Raw genomic sequence first — 14337 nt, 5'->3', positions numbered from 1 at the left:
CCATTTTTTTGTTGAGTAGATTCAGTAATTAATTCAGCTAGACTGAGATAGGAGCCATTTATTGGGAGTTGGTTGGGATTTTGGTACGGTGCGGGAGTTACTGGTCCGGGCTCAATGGTGAATTATCTTTTTTCTTATTTTTGAATTTTTTTTAATAGAAGTGAAGTTTAACGAGTCATCTCCAGGTGGTGTATAGGAGATAGGGTAGGAGCCATTTATTGGAAGTTGGCTGGGATGTTGGGAGAGTGAGGGAGTTAATGCTCCGGGCCTATTGGTGAATTTTAGCTCAAGAGGCTCAATAGTGAGACCAAATCCAAAAGGAAACAAAGGATAGTAATGTGGATCACCAACATTCATGCGAAGCTTATCAACTGACTTGAACCAAGTGCGCTTGAGTTTGCCAGTGAATCCATAGTCACCAAACAGAACATCAGCAACACCTTGTCCTGCAATTCCTGGAAGCCAAGCAGCCACGAGGGCGTCTATATTTGCAAGATATGGCTCCATCACAACTGGACGCCCAGAAATGACAACTACCACACACTTCACAACCCCACAGACATTGGATATGATGCTCGTACCAGGGTCAGCTATTGTAAGGTTTGCACTATCACCAAACATCTCTGCATAGGGTATCTCACCCACGACAACAATGGCATAGCAGAAGTGGTTGGACTTGACAAAGTTTACGTCTGGATTATCCTGGTAGACCACTTGTGTAGGTGGATGGACTGTGTTTTTCACAGCATTTAAAATGGTAGTTCCTATATATATATATATATATATATATATATATATATATGTATGAGAGCTTGTTCAGTCTATGATACAAGAAATGATAATTCTAAATTACAATTTTTGACGATCATCGAGCATGATCTCTAAAATAAATTCAAATGTCGCATTAATCTTTACGTGCACAGCTTTGTAGATCATTCTTCAAACAGTGCATAAGTTGCAACTGTTCTGGAAACCAGAAAGATATGGTCTAACGTTTATAGAAGTAGACAGGCAATATCCAACTATCCAAGACTGATGCTACCAAAGCCTATTTCATTCACCTTCCCAGTTTACTCCATTTCGAGCTACTTTATACTTTGCTAATGAAAAAGCTTCACTATCAGATCTCTTGCTCTCTTTCATTATATAGAAGGATGTTCCTTTATCTGATGCACTTCTTTTGGTACCTTCTTGGTAACTTACAAAAAAAAATCTCTACCTTTTCATCAAAAAAATAGAAGATGAGTCTATGTTATTATACTCTTGATGTCACCCTTGGGTAAACTCTCACAATGTCACCCATTTTTAACCAATACTTTAAACGCGTCTTTAACTAATTCCACTAAAAAAGATGGTGCTAAGATTCAATAGCCCTACTGAATTAGAGTCCAAGTTGTTCTGTTATCACTTTGGCTGAAGCCACATGTATGTGTGTCTTACCAAAATCTAAGGTGTTGAAGCCAAATCTATGATAAATTTTACAAGAAAATGAGTGAATAAATAATTTGACCATCAAAGTAATAAATTCAAAAATTATTTTTAAAAAAAAAAATCTTTCCACTCCCGTTAGACCAAAACGGTATTTCTGGGTCATTTCTGACGGTAGGGGTATATATTCGAACAATTTTAATTTTGTATTTCCAATATACCCGAATGCGCAGTTAGCCATGTTTCCTTCCATTTTTCTTCAATATTTCGCATGCAGCACATGATTTAAATGTTAAGATTGCCGACATTATTAGTTATGGTTGCAATTTACAAATATCTCATGTCTAGCTAGAAGTAAGAAGCTTCTACTTTTTCTCTATGAAACAGTAGTCTATTTGCTTTTTTAGCGGCATATGTATCATGCAAGAAGTTATAATTGAAAGAAAGTAACAACGAAAAATCACTCCCCATAAAGGATTTAAGAGTGAGAAAAATAGAGAATAGAATGGAGAAATTAAAGCTTTAATTTTGCCAAGAGATAGAAAGGTAAAGGTACAAGATTAAAACAAAAAGGTTGGTCCATTACTTCATTAAGAAGTTGATTTTTAAACCTTTTGACAGTACATATAAATATGAGTGATACACAAAGGCCATAATGACTATATCTTCCTGCAAGAACTATTTTGTTGCATAAACTCTTCATGAGTGACAGATAACACACACGCAAATTCTTGTCGTAAAAGTAGAAGACCGGCTGAGAGAGACTTCGAATACAAAAACAACCAAAATTAGGAATTGTAAAAAAAAAAAAGAGAGATGGCTATTTAATGGTCCTTGAAAGTGGGCTCTGAAAAAAATAAATGATGGAAGAGTAAAAGTTGGAGTAACTGCTTACTGGAATAAACAAGAGGAAGATGATAACTTCTTTAATGGGAGTATGTTTACAGAAAGAGAAGAAGAAGAGGGAGAGAAAAATAGAGAGGGAAAAAAAGATCTAAATATTTTGAGCTTCACATATCACTGTTACATTGCCTCTCTTACTTACTAATACACATCTACTCATCTATATATATACAAATCACTTGAAAAACACTCACAACTAATAGAAGTGAAGTTTAACCGACCATCTCCTGCATGGATATCATATTGATGTTGCCCTCTTGTTGGGTCTGCCTTAGTGTCTCCATCCATATCTGGGTTCCTAGTCCCTCTATCGCGTGGTTCATCCCTTCGTTGATTATTTGGGCTAGGAAGGCTAGGTACCGAAGTAGCAGAGAGACTTGTCTCCCTCCGATATTCACCTATAAGGTGATGCATCTATCTTGCAGAGCTAGCTCCAACCACGACTGGAGAAAGTGGTGCCGTTGTGAGTGTTATCGAAGGGATCTGTGGTTGCTGGGAAAATGGGAAGTTGTTTGCCATTTCTGGGCTGTAGGTTAGGAGTGTTGTTTCCTACAGGAGTTAGAAATTGCCATTGTTCATTACTACTAATATAGTAATTGAGGGCTTTTTGATGCGATGGCCATGGTCATTTCAACTGAAACGGAGTGATGATTATTTTCCTCAGAGTATAAAAAGCTTTGGTAAGGAGAGAGGTTAGGATGCGCTACCATTGAAGCCTTTTTAGGAGGAGAGAGGGGATGACCCTTCCACTTCATTAATTGGGGATTTACTCCGGGATTAGAAAAATCTATTTTTTTGTTGAGTTGATTCAGTAATTAATTCAACCGGATTGGGATAGGAGCCATTTATTGGGAGTTGGTTGGGATGCTGGGAGGGTGAGGGAATTAATGGTCCGAGCCCATTGGTGAATTTTCTTTTTCTTTTTTTTTAATAGAAGTGAAGTTTAACCGATCATCTCCCGGTGGTGTAGGAGCCATTTATTGGGAGTTTGTAGGGATATTGGGAGAGTGAGGGAGTTAATGGTACGGGCCCATTGGTGAATTTTAGCTCAAGTGGCTCAGTAGTGAGACCAAATCCAAAAGGAAACAAAGGATCATAATGTGGATCACCAACATTCATGTGAAGCTTATCAACTGACTTGAACCAAGTGCGCATGAGTTTGCTTGTTAATCCATAGTCACCAAACAGAACATCGGCAACACCTTGGCCTTCACTTCTCGGAAGCCAAGCAGCCACAAGGGTGTCTATATTTGAAAGATATGGCTCCATCACAACTGGACGCCCAGAAATGACAACTACCACACACTTCACAACTCCACAGACATTGGATATGATGCTTGGACCAGGTTCAGCTATTGTAAGGTTTGCACTATCACCAGACATCCCTGCGTAGGGTATCTCACCCACAACAACAATGGCATAGGAGAAATGGTTAGACTTGACAAAGTTTACGACTGGATTGTCCTGGTCGACCACTTGTGTAGATGGATGGACTGTGTTTTTCACAGCATTTAAAATGGTAGTTCCTGTATTTGTCCATATATATATGAGAGCTTGTTCAGTCTGATGCTACAAGAAATGATAATTCTCATTTACAATTTTTGACGATCATCGAGCATGATCTCTTAAATAAATTCAAATGTCGTATTAATGTTTACGTGCACAGCTTTGTAGATCATTCTTCAAACACTGTGTATTTATACATATTAGTTTCTGGATATGTGTGTTGCACGTTTATCCCATACTAATTAGAATTAATACTATTAGAACAATGTGTGGTGAGTTACACATAACATTTGAAAGCTAGAAACAATGCCAGTTGAAATTGATAAATAGATTCAAGTTATATTGTATACTGCTTTCATGAATGTGAAATAGTATATCCTATATTTGTTGTTAAAATTCATTACAACAAAATAATGTTCGAACAACTTTAATTTTGTATTTCCAATATACCCGAATGTGCAGTTAGCCATGTTTCTTTCCATTTTTCTTCAATATTTCGCATGCAGCACATGATTTAAATGTTAAGATTACCAACATTATTAGCTATGGTTGCAATTTGCAAATATCTCATGTCTAGCTAGAATTAAGAAGCTTCTACTTTTTCTTTACGAAACGGTAATCTATTTGCTTTTTATAGCGGCAGATGTATCATGCAAGAAGTTATATATAATCGAATGAAAATAACAACGAAAAATCATTCAATGTTTAAGAGTGAGAAAAACAGATTTTGGTCATAAATAACTTACGAGTTGTTTTTGAATTTTGGTCATACACAACAAAATGAATTCCAATATACACTACATTAAAAAGCAGATCAACCCCTTTTTCTTGTTTCCTTTAAATGCATATGTTATTACAGAAAATCCTACCTTTTAACGATAAAGCACCCTGATGTAAACTGTATGAGATAACATGTAGTCAAAAACTGATTTTTCTAACACCAAATGAGCAAAGTTCTGGAATCTCTGGTGAATGTATGAGCAAACTGTAACACCCCAGAAAATTTTTCGCAAAGACTCGAACATTTCTTCATGTGTGTGTAGCCTCGAACCGAAGGACTTGTAATTATATATATGAGTTAGGATTAATTCCTAAGTATTTTTAGTGTGTTAGATGTGTTTAGGGGTCATAAGGGATCTCTAGCACCAAGTCGAGTCCAAAGAACTCCAATCGATTAAGTTTTCAGATGAGTTAGTATAAGGGTCAACTTCAAACGACCATATCTCCTAGAATATAATGAACTAGGTGGCCCACTACCTACCAAATTAAAGGTCTTTGAGTCTTCTTTCCAACGCCACCAAGATTGCATTTTTGGAATTCGGAGTCAAAAGTTATGACTATTTTACTACGGACTAGTGCTGCAGGAATTTCAGGCCTGGGCGAAATTAGGCTTGGCGCTCCAGTGGCGCAACGCGCCACTATAGCGCCAGAAAACAGTCTCAGTAGTTTGGTCCTTGGCGTGACGCGCCACTATTAGATGTGTAGGGTTTTAGGCCTATTTTGGCTTGGCGCTGCAGTGGCGCAACGCGCCACTATAGCGCCAGCAAGATTTTTTCCCAATTTTCCAGATTTTTTGAAGAGGGGCAACTTGGACTTTTTTCTAATTATATATACCTATCCTTGGACGTTTTGGGACCATATTTTTCAGTCCCTCTCTCTCTAAAAGCCCTAATATTTTCTCTCTTCTTCTTCTTCTTCTTCTTCTTCTCCAAATCCTTCTCCAACAAAGGGTACCTTCAAGAGTTTCAAGGATTCAAGTCTCCCATTGAAGAACCAACAACTAGGTCTCTTCAAAGTCTTCACAAGGTATGCAAGGCTAACCTAAAATATGGATTGAGTTCTTCCATATGCCCATAGATGTGTTGGATACGAGTTGTGAAAGAGTTGAACCTTCTAGGAAGGTTTTCTTGAAAGTTTTCCTAAACTATAGAATGTTTTTAGATACTATTGGTTGATTGATGATTTTAATGACTTGAGTTACTAAATAGTTATCTTTCATATTATTGACTACAAATATATCTTTGTATATAGATTTATAGGCAGTGACGATATTCTTGAGTTGAGTTTTGTTGAGAGTATGGATTCATCTTTCATTCCCATGAACCCAAGATGAGATTTCTTGTCATAAATGTCTCGAGGTTAAGATGGATGGTTTTGTGTATATGTGTATTGATTGGAATAAAAAGAATGAATTGGATAGTTAAGAATGTCCTTTTGCTTCTACAAATTGAACATAGTACTAAAATGAAGATAGTGGAGTAGACATTTGATATTGATGTGACGATGATATTTGACAATAAGGTAAGGATAATAATTGATGATGATGTGGATGATGATTTTGAAAATGATGCGAATGATGATGTTTTGATGATGGTGTGAATGATGATGTGAATGGTGATTAATTAATATATGTAGAATGATTGATGAAGAGATTATGTTGATGAGGAGGTTGTGTGATGAAATGGATTGGAGTTTAATGTGACCATGTGATATGTGATTTACCTAATTTGATGTGGTTGGAGTCTTACGAATATTTTGAAAATAAATAATCTTTTGAGAAAGAGTTTTAAATAAATGTTTTGTGAACATTTTTGCATAAACTATTTACACACTATTTTGAGTTTTAAAGGATGATTATTTTCATCTATGATGTAAAAAAAAAAGAGTTTAAGCATGAGTTGAGTTTGAGAAGTCTTTTAATCATTTTGAACATGAGTATTTGGAGTATAAATGAGTTGAGCATTATTTTTCTTTTAAAATGTAAATTTTGAGATTTGTATAAATTTTTAAAGAGAAGAGTTTGATGATTGGAGATGAGTCGATTTGAAAGAGGGTCCAATGAGGCCAGATTTGATTGAGTTTTCAAAAGAGTCCAATGAGACTAAATGAGTTAATTTGAAAGAGTCCGATGAGGCTAAATATTTAAATATTTTACTCACTTAATAGCTATGCGCGTATTGATTCTTGGGAGGAGTATTGAGCACCGAATTGGGTAAGAGTATAGTCCATACTCGAATCCCATAAACTACGCCGGCAACGTAGGAAGGGATTGTACCGTGTCGTATGTTTCCCTATTTTATTGTCCTAAAATGATAGGACTTGATTGATTGACGGATCTATGATTGGTTTGAGTCGTTCATACCTTGGCAAGTATGAATGGACAGAGCAACGGCGTGATTCATTATGCATCACCTATATATAGGTGGTGGGATTGTTGTCGGTTAGAGAAACTCCTAAATTGAGTGGTTTGTGCATGATATGATTGGTTCGATTGAGATTGGTTGATGATTGAGTTGGATTGTAAAACATTGCATAATTTAATTTGCATAGTTATTGAGTTAAATCCTTTGAGTTGATTGTTGAGTTGATTGTATATGATCGGATTGGATTAGATGATATGTGATTGGATTGTGTACGATTGGATCGGGTTAGTTGATGTGTGATGGATTGGATTAGGTGATATGTGATTGGGTTCAATAGAATGATATATAATTGGATTGAATTGAATGATTTAATTGAATTGTATCGTACATGATCAGATTGGATTGAATGGTTTATGATTGGTCTTTGTCTAAATTATATCCTTACTTTAGACTTATGACACTTTGATTGAGTCTCTCTTACCTTTCTGAGCTGAGATAATTGAACCATCGTTACTCTTCCTTGAGGTATGTTTCATTCTGCCATATTACATACTCGTACATTCCACGTACTGACGTCCATTTGGACCTGCATCATTTCATGATGCAGAGACAGGTTTAAGAGATTGTCAATAGAAGCACCATTGAGGATTTATACACACTCAGTGTATTGGTGAGTCCTTCCCTTCATCCGAAGGACACCACTTATATCATTCTTGCATTGAGTTAGCCTTTTTCATTTTGATTTGAGGTATCCATGAACATGTCATTGGCACCAATTAGATAGTAGTGATGGAGGCTTCATAGACTAGATAGTGATGGATCGGTTGAGTATTTCATTTCCTTGAATTTATTCTTGTCAAACTATTTTAATGACAAAGATTGAAGTTTGATTTGTTGGCCCATGGCCTTTCTTTCTTGAGTTAGATTATAGATTTGGGATTTTCCACCAAATATTCTCTTTATTTTAAGTCTTCTACCGATTGAATGGATGAACGGATGTCTGATCAGGCTATGTGGTTCGCTTGGGAGCCAGAAATGGTTCCTGAGTGCCGGTTACGTCTAGGGTATCCTCCCGGGGCGTGACACAAACATTCAAGAATGGTCATGTCAATCTAGAAATAAAATGAACTCCAATACGCAGGATAACCAATGGGTAAAGAAATTAGGCCACCCCCTTTCCCATGTTCTCTTTAAGTACCTTCCTCTTTTTCTTCAAAAGTAGGATTGAAAGATAAATTATTTTGGTATAACATAGGCTATTCCCAGTATTCTAAGTATCTCGCATTCGTGCAAAGTTCTAGGAAGGGCCGCCTCCCAAGGGAGTATGATGTAGGCTTCCTACTCTGAAACAAGCATTAGTTGCAAGAAAGTCAAAAAGGGAGGTGCGCATGCACCGTCCAAGAAGAAAACACATATTTTATGTGTTTCAAAAGTTGTTGCCTCCTTTAGCAACTTTTGACGAGAAACACGTATTTTATACGAAAATGTGTATTTTACGCATTTCCAGTTTCCTATAAATAAAGGGCCTCTTGCCCTCATTTAGATCATCCCACAAAAATATAATCCAAAAGAGTAAGAGCACAGAGAGTTATACCCCAAGATAAATATTGTAGTCTTGAGTGTTCTCTTTAGTGAGTTATTCCTTTTACAAGAGAGAAGTGTTTACTGTTGTTTTCTTCTTGTATTTGAGAGCAATGTACTCCCATATTATCATAGTAAAATCCTTCTACCCTGTGGTTTTTCCCCTCTATCTGTTTGGGGGATTTCCACGTAAAATTCTCGTGTCTAATTTATTTTTATTATTTATTATCATATCAAACTTTAGTTATGGTGCTTCCTCCCCCTAACAGTTGTATATGAGCCCTCGGTTATTCTGTCTGTTTATGCGAAGGTACTATCTGTGAATAGTAAATTTTGATGACAGTACAGTTTGTCACGATTGTTCGCAAAAATATTCAGAAATAATCTAGAAGGGTGTGAAGCAAATAACAATGTCAAGTACAATAAAGTTTGACGTTGAGAAATTCAATGGGACTAATTTCTCATTATAGAAATTAAAAATAAGAGCGATATTGAGAAAAGACAATTGCTTAGTTGCAATTGAAGGCAGGCCCACAAACTTTACTGATGACAGCAAGTGGAACGACATAGACAGCAACGCAGCTGTTAATCTACACTTGACACTAGCTGATCAAGTGTTGTCTAGTATGGCTAAAAATTGACGACGAAGGAAATATGGGATACTCTTATGGAATTGTACGAGGCCAAGTCTTTTCATAATAAAATCTTCTTAAAAAGAAGATTGTATACTCTTCGAATGGCAGAGTCCATGTCGGTTACTGAACACATCAATACTTTGAATGTTTTATTTTCGCAACTTATAACAATAGGCTGCAAAATAGAGGGGACTGAACGTGTGGAGCTTCTACTTCAAAGTCTGCCTGACTCGTATGATCAACTCATCATCAACCTGATGAACAATACAGACAATCTAGTTTTCGATGAAGTTACAGCCACTATCTTAAAAGAAGAAAATGGACTCAAAAATAAGGAAGACTGATAAGCAAGTTCGCAGCAAGCTAAAGCTTTGACGATGGTGAGAGAAGACCAATGGAACGTGGCCCTAGTAGGAGTCACAATCATGGTAGATCTAAATCAAGAAGTAAGAAGAATATCAAGTGTCACAAATATGGCAAGAAAGGGCACATCAAGAAAGATTGTTGGTTCAAGAAGAAGAGTGAACACCCTGAGTCATCAAATGCTCAAGGGAATGTTGCAAGTACCTCGGATGATGGTGATATTTTATATAAGCAATATCAAATAATGAAGGCAGAAAATGTTTCACTGATATCTGGATCTTGGACATAGGAGCAACATGGCACATGACTTCCAGGAGATAATAGTTCCATCATATAAACCTATCTCAGGAGGATTTGTGTTCATGGGAGAAGATCATGCTTTGGATGTTATTAGTATTGGGTCCATCAAAATAAAGATGTATGATGGCACGGTACATACCATCCAGGAGGTACGACATGTAAAAGACTTGAGGAAGAATCTATTTTCTTTGGGTTAATAATGGATGTTCATATAAGACTCATGGTAGAATCATGAAAATATCAAAAGGAGCGCTTATAGTGATAAAAGCGAAAAAACTTGTTGCAAATCTATATGTGCTTAAAGGTAAAACACACCAAGAAGGAGAAGCATCAACCGCGTAGGAATGAGGTTTGAAGATTCTTGATGAGCAAAAGCTTCTTCCAGGGCTCAAAAAGGTTACACTACCCTTTTGTGAGCATTGTATTACCAGTAAGCAACATAGACTGAAGTTTTGCAGTTCCTTTGCTAAAAGCATGAAAATATTAGATCTAGTTTACTCTGATGTCTGGCAAGCACCGATAGATTTCCTAGGAGGAGCAAAATATTTTATGTCATTTATCGACAACTACTCCAAGAGAAGTTGGGTGTATCCAATCAAGATAAAGGCAGTGTTTTCCCGATTTTCAAAGAGTTCAAAGCGCGGGTGGAACTTGAATCTAAGAAAAAGATCAAGTGTTTGAGGACAGATAATGGAGAAGAATACACTGGTGATGAATTTGATAACTTCTGTAAACAAGAACGTATTAAAAGCCAGTTCATAGAGGCATATACTCCACAACAAAATGGAGTAGCAGAGTGGATGAACAGAACCTTCTCATAACGGACAAGAGCTATGTTAGCAACTGCGGGATTAGAAAAACCATTCTAGGCAGAAGTAGTCAAAACCGCCTTTTATGTGATCAATCAGTCACCATCAACCACAACTGATCTAAAAACGCCAATGGAGATGTGGACAAGAAAATCAGCTGATTATTCTTGCTTACATATATTCGAAAGTCCTACTTATGTTATGTACAACACCCAAGAAAAATTGAAGTTGGATACAAAATCTAGGGAATGCATTTTCTTAGGGTATGCTGATGGAGTCAAGGGGTATCGCTTGTGGGATTCCACTGCCCGCAAGGTAGTAATCAGCAGGGATGTTGTATTTGTTGAAAACGAGATACAAGTAAAATAAGGTAGCACTTCGAAAGAAAAATTAGTTGAAATTATATAAATAAAAGAAGTTTCAAATTCTTCTGAAGCGACACCAGAGCATAAAGAACAAGAGAAAGTTGAGATCGAAACTCCACAAGTTCGACGGTCAACTAGGGAGAGAAGAGAACCATCTTGGCACTCAGATTATTCTATGGACGGCATGTTGCATATTGTCTATTAACAGAGGATGAAGAGCCTTCAACTTTTCACGAGGCTATAAAAGGCCAAGGATCATCTCTGTGGATGGCAGCAATGCGAGGAGAAATTGAAGCTCTTCATAAAAATAAAATATGGGATCTTGTTCAATTACCACAAGGAAGGAAGGCCATTGGAAACAAATGGATTTACAATATCAAACGCAATGGTAATGATCAAGTGGAGAAGTATCGTGCAAGATTGGTGGTAAAAGGATTCGCTCAGAAAGAAGGTATAGACTTCAATGAGATATTTTCTCTGGTTGTTCGACTCACAACAATTCGAGTGGTCCTGGAAATATGTGCTACATTTGACTTGTAGTTGGAGCAGTTAGATGTCAAAACAGCATTTTTTCATGGAGATCTTGAAGAAGAAATTCACATGCTCCAACCAGAAGGTTTTGAAGAACAGGGAAATAAGAACTTGGTTTGCAGGTTGAACAAGTCAAACAAGCACCGAGGTGTTAGTATAAGAGATTTGATTCCTTCATTATAAGCCTTGGATACAACAGACATAGCTCAGATACTTATGTTTATTACAAAAGATTTGGTGATAACGATTTTATTATTTTGCTGTTGTATGTTGATGACATGTTGGTAGCAGGCCCCATAAATTTAAAGGCACGGTTTGCTAGGGAGTTTGAAATGAAGGACTTGGGACCAGCAAACAAGATTCTAGGACTGCAAATTCACCGAGACAGAAATAATAGGAAGAATTGGCTTTCTCAAAAGAACTATTTGAAGAAAATCTTGTGACGCTTCAAGATGCAAGACTATAAGTTAATTTCTACCCCCACTTCCTATTAATTTCAAGTTATCCTCAAGTATGAGTCCTAACAATGAAGCAGAGAGGATGGAGCTGTCTCGAGTACCATAGACATCAGCAGTGGGAAGTTTACTATTCTCCATGGTATGTACAAGACCCAACATTGCACAAGCAGTAGGAGTAGTTAGTCGATACATGGCTAATCCTGGTAGAGAGCATTGGAATATTGTTAAGAGGATTCTGAGATATATCAAGGATACCTCAGATGTTGCAATGTGTTATGGAGGATCAGACTTTACTGTTAAAGGTTTTGTTGATTCAGATTATGCGGGTGATCTTGATAAAAGCAAGTCCACCATAGGTTATGTGTTTACTCATGCTGGACGAGCTGTAAGATGGGTTTCAAAACTGCAGTCTATCGTGGCTACATCTACGACGGAAGCAGAATATGTAGCTGCTACACAAGCTAGCAAAGAGGCAATATGGATGCAGATGTTACTGGAGGAGCTCAGGCACAAACAAGAGAAGGTTGCTATGTTTTGTGACAGTCAGAGCACTTTGCATCTAGCAAAAAATATTTCATTCAAGGACAAAGCACATACGAGTTCAGTAACACTTCGTTCATAAGAAGGTGGAAGAAGGCAGTGTGGATATTCAGAAAATTCACAGTAATGACAACCTAGCAGTTATGTTTACGAAGCCGATCAACAGTAACAAGTTTATATGGTGTCGACCTTCTATTGGCCTAGCAGAAACGTAATATTACAGTAATTGGTAGAAAGGATGGTGTGAAGACTTAATTGATTATCAATTAAATCTTCAAATGGGAGAATGCAAGAAAGTCAAAAAGGGCGGTGCACATGCACCATCCAAGAAGAAAATGCGTATTTTACGGGTTTCAAAAGTTGTTGCCTCCTTTAGCAACTTTTGACAAGAAAACGCGTATTTTACACGAAAACGCGTATTTTAGGCATTTCCAGTATAAATAGAGGGTCTTTTGCCCTCATTTAGATAATTCCACAAAAATACAATTCAAAAGAGTAAGAACACAAACAGAGTTATACACCAAGATAAATATTGTAGTCTTGAGTATCCTCTTTAGTGAGTTATTTCTTTTACAAGAGAGAAGTGTTTATTGTTGTTTTCTCGTTGTATTTGAGAGTAGTGTACTTTCATATTATCATAGTAAAATCCTTCTACCTCGTGGTTTTTCCCCTCTATCTGTTTGAGGGGTTTCCACGTAAAATTTTCATGTTCAATTTATTATCATATCAAACTTTAGTTGTGATGCTTCCTCCCCTTAATATTAGTTGCTGAATCCACGGCTCATGCATCCGGCTTTCACGCACGGTCTGGAGAAGGGTCACAACCAAGAGAGTGAGATGTAGACAGCCTACCCTGAGGCAAATATCATGATCACTAAATCCACTGTTCGAACCCATCCCCTAGGTCTCATAGAAACCAATAGCAGAGCCAGAAAGTTCACGAAGTGTGTCAAAATATAAAAAAGGTAGGCATACCTAAAAGACAAGGGGAGTCAACATATAGCATATATACATAAAACTAAAATTTTGACCTAGCTAAACAGTGTCTAAAGGAGTATCAAATGACACTTGGCTCCGCCACTGACAGAAATAACTTTACCGTTGCTTCAAGTTTCCGCCCATTTAAACATCAATGTTATTTCAAAAGAGTTTATCATCTTAGGATAAATGTCTGATTAAGATCACTTTTAAGTAAACTGCATGACATATAATATAAGAAGCTCTATAGTCTATATACACATAAAGAATGAATTTTTCAAAACATACCAATGAAATATTGCTTCATTACATCAGCTGAGGCAACCTTTATACAATTTTTGACCATCATCGAGCATGATCTCTAAAATAAATTCAAATGTCGCTTTAATCTTTACGTGCACAGCTGATCTGTAGATCATTCTTCAAACAGTGCACAAGTTGCAGCTGTTCTGGAAACCAGAAAGATATGGTCTAAAGTTTATAACACTAGTTCAGATCAAGAGCAGCGGCTAACTTTGCTAGAAAATCAGTCGCTTTATCAGCTTTTCTATAACAGTGTGAGAAGGTAACATCTGCTCCATCAATCAAGCCCACAGTGTCATCCACAAAAGTCTTCAAATTTAGGTTGTTGGTCTTCTTGTTCTTCGGCATATTCACTGTAATCAAAGAGTTTTTTTATCTCAATTGTGCACAACCTGTGATTGTTATCTTTGATCCATTGGCCTACATATTGAGCAGCCAAAGCCTCTGCTATATTATAATTTTGGCACTGGTTAGGAATAGCAAAAGCAAAAACA

At 36.9% G+C, this 14337-nt stretch overlaps 2 protein-coding genes across 2 annotated transcripts; both read right to left on the bottom strand.

The window, feature by feature from the left end:
• Positions 1–111: 111 nt before the first annotated feature.
• On the bottom strand, positions 112–1143 carry LOC129900162 (uncharacterized). Its single transcript, XM_055975103.1, has 3 exons — positions 1062–1143; positions 916–966; positions 112–764 (listed from the first exon to the last, which is right to left on the bottom strand). The coding sequence occupies exons 1-3, from the start codon at positions 1141–1143 to the stop codon at positions 112–114; spliced, it is 786 nt and encodes a 261-aa protein (XP_055831078.1).
• A 1602-nt stretch (positions 1144–2745) lies between these two features.
• Positions 2746–14191, bottom strand: LOC129900161 (probable beta-glucosidase I). Its single transcript, XM_055975102.1, has 5 exons — positions 14055–14191; positions 13866–13960; positions 12124–12222; positions 3358–3857; positions 2746–2880 (listed from the first exon to the last, which is right to left on the bottom strand). Exons 1-5 carry the CDS (start codon positions 14189–14191, stop codon positions 2746–2748), a joined length of 966 nt encoding a protein of 321 aa, XP_055831077.1.
• Positions 14192–14337: the final 146 nt, after the last annotated feature.

This window comes from Solanum dulcamara, chromosome 8, assembly GCF_947179165.1.
Source record: "Solanum dulcamara chromosome 8, daSolDulc1.2, whole genome shotgun sequence".
NCBI classification, from domain to species: Eukaryota; Viridiplantae; Streptophyta; class Magnoliopsida; order Solanales; family Solanaceae; genus Solanum; species Solanum dulcamara.
The sequence above is the reverse complement of the archived record's forward strand: the minus strand, read 5'-3'. Positions and strand labels throughout refer to the sequence as shown.

Bases quoted from the DNA above. Each gene is read 5' to 3' on its own strand.
- LOC129900162 (XM_055975103.1), bottom strand. From the start codon at position 1,143: ATGAAAGAGAGCAAGAGATCTGATAGTGAAGCTTTTTCATTAGCAAAG. The intron at 967-1,061 runs GTGAATGAAATA...TCTGGTTTCCAG, and splicing joins AAATGGAGTAAACTGGGAAG to AACAGTTGCAACTTATGCAC. The intron at 765-915 runs GTAAAGATTAAT...ATATATATATAG, and splicing joins TGATCTACAAAGCTGTGCAC to GAACTACCATTTTAAATGCT.
- LOC129900161 (XM_055975102.1), bottom strand. From the start codon at position 14,191: ATGCCGAAGAACAAGAAGACCAACAACCTAAATTTGAAGACTTTTGTG. The intron at 3,858-12,123 runs GTACTCGAGACA...GGACAAATACAG, and splicing joins TCCCACTGCTGATGTCTATG to GAACTACCATTTTAAATGCT. The intron at 2,881-3,357 runs GTACCATTAACT...TAACTCCTGTAG, and splicing joins TAAAATTCACCAATGGGCCC to GAAACAACACTCCTAACCTA.